The 4094-nt window shown below is 39.1% G+C and overlaps 1 protein-coding gene across 1 annotated transcript; it reads left to right on the forward strand.

Moving 5' to 3' along the window:
- Positions 1-579: 579 nt before the first annotated feature.
- Positions 580-3486, forward strand: SDF2L1 (stromal cell derived factor 2 like 1; the record flags this gene model as incomplete). Its single annotated transcript, XM_010166124.1, has 2 exons — positions 580-776; positions 2817-3486. Coding segments are annotated over 2 exons (476 nt in total), but the record flags the coding sequence as incomplete, so codon positions are not given.
- Positions 3487-4094: the final 608 nt, after the last annotated feature.

Below are 4094 nucleotides of genomic sequence, written 5' to 3' on the forward strand. Positions count from 1 at the left end.
AGGGAGGCTGGGAAGGAAGAACGGGAGGTTCGGGGGTGCTGAGGTTCGTGTCCCTGGTGCAGAGGGAGCAGCAGGCCAGGCACGGGGCTGTGGGGTGCGCTGGAGACCTGGCAGGGAGAGGAGGATGCTGAGGCCTTCGGTACAGGAAGAGGCTGCAGCTGCGCACCACAGGCCCTGGAATGGGGGTGTCACAGGGATGCTTTGCCCTCACCCCTGAGGTGAGCCCCGTTCTTTGTCTGGGGCCTCAGCAGCACCTTCCCAACGTCTATTCTGGTGCTGAGTTGTTTCAGGACACAACAAACAAGTATTTTTGAGGAAGGTGGGATGGTGTCAATAGTATCTCTCATGGATCAGATTTTCTTCTCGTGTTCACCATGAAATTTGACAGTTTGCATCTGCTAACACATGCTGGTTTTAACTTCTTTAGTCTGAAAGATTATTTGGTACCTGCATTCCTATTTAAACATCTCTTAAATGTGAAGGCATGAGTACATTAAAACAAATTTCTTTAGTTCTTTTAGGACTTTTTGAACTGGGGAAGTGGGTTAAGTCTCCGACCATTTAATTCTATTCAAACAGGAAGCGGGCAACAGTCAGTGACAGGAGTTGAAGCTTCAGATGATGCTAACAGTTACTGGCGGATTCGTGGGAAGAGTGATGGCAGTTGCCAACGTGGAACACCCGTGAAATGTGGGCAAGCTATACGACTTACTCATGTTAACACAGGAAAAAATTTACACACTCATCACTTCCCATCACCACTCTCCAATAACCAAGTGAGTTGTTTTAAATTTTAAGTTTTTTTATAAATAATGCATGCTATTGAGAATAGTCTCTCCAGTGTCTCGTGTTTTTGAAAAATTAGGCTTGGGCACCAGCTGCCAGAAACAGTATGTCTGTGCATATCCAGAGTTCAAGTATATGCTTTTCTGCAGCTTGGAATAATGTATTTAAGTTCCTGACGGAGGTAAAATTTAGTATGTACCAGTATTGGTATTTCACAATAGTTTTAACAAATCTGTGGGTTTTTTTATTCTTCTCTGTTGCTTCTGGGAAGACTGTTCTGAAATATTTGGCATGGCACTGGATTTGCATGGCTAGGTTTTGGTAGTGGGGGGGGCATAGGGGTGGCTTCTGTGAGAAGGTGTAGGAGTTTGGGCATCTCCCTCAACATTCTGCATATTTCTCTAGAGCAAGGCAACTGATCATGTGTTATGACGCTAGGCATTCCTATATGCAAGTTGCTTGGTGATCCAACCTATTAATCTCAGTCATCTTCTCACTATCCATGTTCACTGTTCTTATTTGTCTGTCCTCCTTCCACAGGAAAAATGAATCTGCTCTCACAATTGTATTTATTTATCATTTTGTACACATCTAGAAGAGGGTAAATTCTAACTGGAATTACGTACCAGTCTTGTCCTTGAACAAATACTTCTCCAGAATTGAAAAACTCTCTTAAATAATGCAAATTTGTTGGAAGTTTGTCATTAGTAGTCATTTTAGTCTTCCTTCAGGCTATGTAGATAGGTCATTGCATTCAAAGCTGGAAGACCTGACTTGCTGTGGAAAAAGGTTTGTCTTTTATCATGAGTGAAGTGGCTGAAACAATAAGGTCTGGTTTTGTATAGTGTATCTAGATTATCTGCTTATTAAAACAAAAGAAGCGATGGCAAAATAGCATTTCAGAAGAATTATTTAAAAAACAGATTGACTCTATTCCCCCAGTTTTCATTTGTCAGTTTAGACAGTTTGTGTGACATTGTCACTGATGTAAAAATGTTCAGCAACTGTCACTGTGTTTCTTTGCTCTTGCTGTGTGTTTGCACCATATCCAAGCAAAAGGAAGGTTTGCCTGACTTCCCGAGACAACTTACGATGTTATTGAAATATGTTGCAGTTATGAACACAAACTTTTATTTCATGTTCCTAACAGAAGCTGGATTTTCAGTTAGTATGTTGTCTTTCACACTTTTTGGACTACATAAACTTGAATTAACATGACCTTAAAATTTTAAGTTGGTAGGTATGAACTATTGCAGTTCTATGTTGAAGTTGTTCATCACTTATCAGATTTTTAAGAATTAAAGGCTGTCTAGAGTCCTAAACAGTTGGAGCTTTGCCTGTCTGGTTTCTCAAAATGCTTGGAATTTTTTTGGTGCATAATGAAATCTAATCTCTAGCTTTTGTTTTACCAGGAATTCATTTGCTTTAATGGTCTTCTTTATTTTTTTAAAGAGCTATTCAGCTGTCTATCTGAAGAAAGAGAAAAAAATTGACCCAGTTGTAAGCTTGGTATAATTAAGTAAAAAATGAATATGATTGCTTAATAAGCTAAATTGTTGGGGCCTTGTGATAAAAACACATGCTGAAAAAAACCCTGTTGTGATGGTAACTGTGAAGATCTACGAAGATCATCATACTACAAAACTAAATGTCTACAGTTGCAAACTTTTTTGAATGGAGAAAATCTGTGTCAGCATTACTGTTGTTTCTTTTGCATTTTTTCTCAGAAGGATTGATCTGATCTCTATGCTCAAGTCCTCTTTGCTTTAATTTGTGATGCATGTTGGGGTTTGCTGGCACTTTTCCTCAGGTTACATGTTGGAGTTTGTTGACACTTTGTGTTCAGATTGTAGTGGTAGAAAGTTGCTGCTTCTGGATTTGAGAACTGTTGACAGAGCAATGCAGCAACACTTTTTCTTTCCTCTCCATCCTTGCCTCTAAACTCTGCTGACTCTGTGGTTGATATTTTTGTGTGTGTATTGGAGGTGTTTGCTTACATTTTCACTTGAGGAAGTTTGTGTCTCTAACAGGAAGTAAGTGCCTTTGGTGATGATGGCGAAGGAGATGACCTCGATATATGGATTGTGCAATGCAGTGGGACTTACTGGGAGCGGGAGGATGCAGTGCGCTTCAAGCACGTGGGAACTGAGGTGTTCCTTTCAATAACAGGGGAACAGTATGGCCATCCCATTAGAGGCCAGCGGGAAGTTCATGGCATGCCTTCTGCTAATCATCACAACTATTGGAAAGCAATGGAGGGAATCTTCATCAAACCCAGTATGGACCCTGCAAAACATGATGAGCTCTGAATTGACGGAGGATTCAAAATGGTTCATTTTACTCCAGTGTTGGGAGATGCTAATCCTTGGTCTCTTACAAGTCTTGTCTTGCCTGAGTGACTGACTTTCTGTATTAATGAAGGGCATTAGTTCATTCTAGGAATGCAGCACTTCTGTGGGGAATGGCATCTGCCAGGTTCAGCCTTTGAAATCTGTTTGGCAAAATCCTTTCTGAATTTTCAAGCTTAATTGGTGAAACGAGTTCATACTTCTGTTGGTTTTTGTTGTCATTTGTTTTGCTTGTTACTTTTTCTCAAATTCAAAGGGAATGGAAAAACTGAAGTAATACATTTCTGTACTCCCGAGTACAATAAAACTTTGTATTTTATTTTCCAATTATAATTAAATATTTGGAAACTGATTTCTACTTCTTAGTCAGAGAATGTTATTAATGAGGAGATGGAGTAAGTCTAGAAAGGGAAAAATAGTTCTCAAATATGGTGTCTTTTGAATGGTTTGAAGTCAGCTATTCAGCTTTCCAGAAAAAGAAATGTGGTCCATTTGAAAATTGCTTCCAATGTCTTTCATGAGTTTCATTGTGTACTGTATTGGAAGAGATGAAAACATTGTGTATGTTGGAGTAAGAAGACAAAGTTTTAATTTATTCACTTTCTCCAAGAAGTTCAGATTTTTTTGGTAATGGTGATACTGCTGATTGACTGCTCTGCTCTATGAACTGGTGCAGAAAGCTACTGTTTGTTTAGTTAATATTAGAATTTTATAAAATTCCATGTGGTGTGAAGGAGCAGTTGAATTTGGCTTATGTTGTACTTGCATGTCACTCTGAAGATCAGTGTGAGAACCCAGATGAATAAATAGTGGGGCATATACCCATGTGGGGTTTATTGTGTGAATCCAGAAGAAGGGGAAAAAAATAATCTTAAACAATGGTTTGGTCCTTTGAAATGCAAAGTACCATATATTTTCTATTTGCTTTAAACAGAAAAGCTCACAAAATGAATATGAAAA

The sequence above is a fragment of the Antrostomus carolinensis genome, unplaced genomic scaffold, assembly GCF_000700745.2.
Source record: "Antrostomus carolinensis isolate BGI_N321 unplaced genomic scaffold, ASM70074v2 scaffold41664, whole genome shotgun sequence".
Classification (NCBI taxonomy): domain Eukaryota; kingdom Metazoa; phylum Chordata; class Aves; order Caprimulgiformes; family Caprimulgidae; genus Antrostomus; species Antrostomus carolinensis.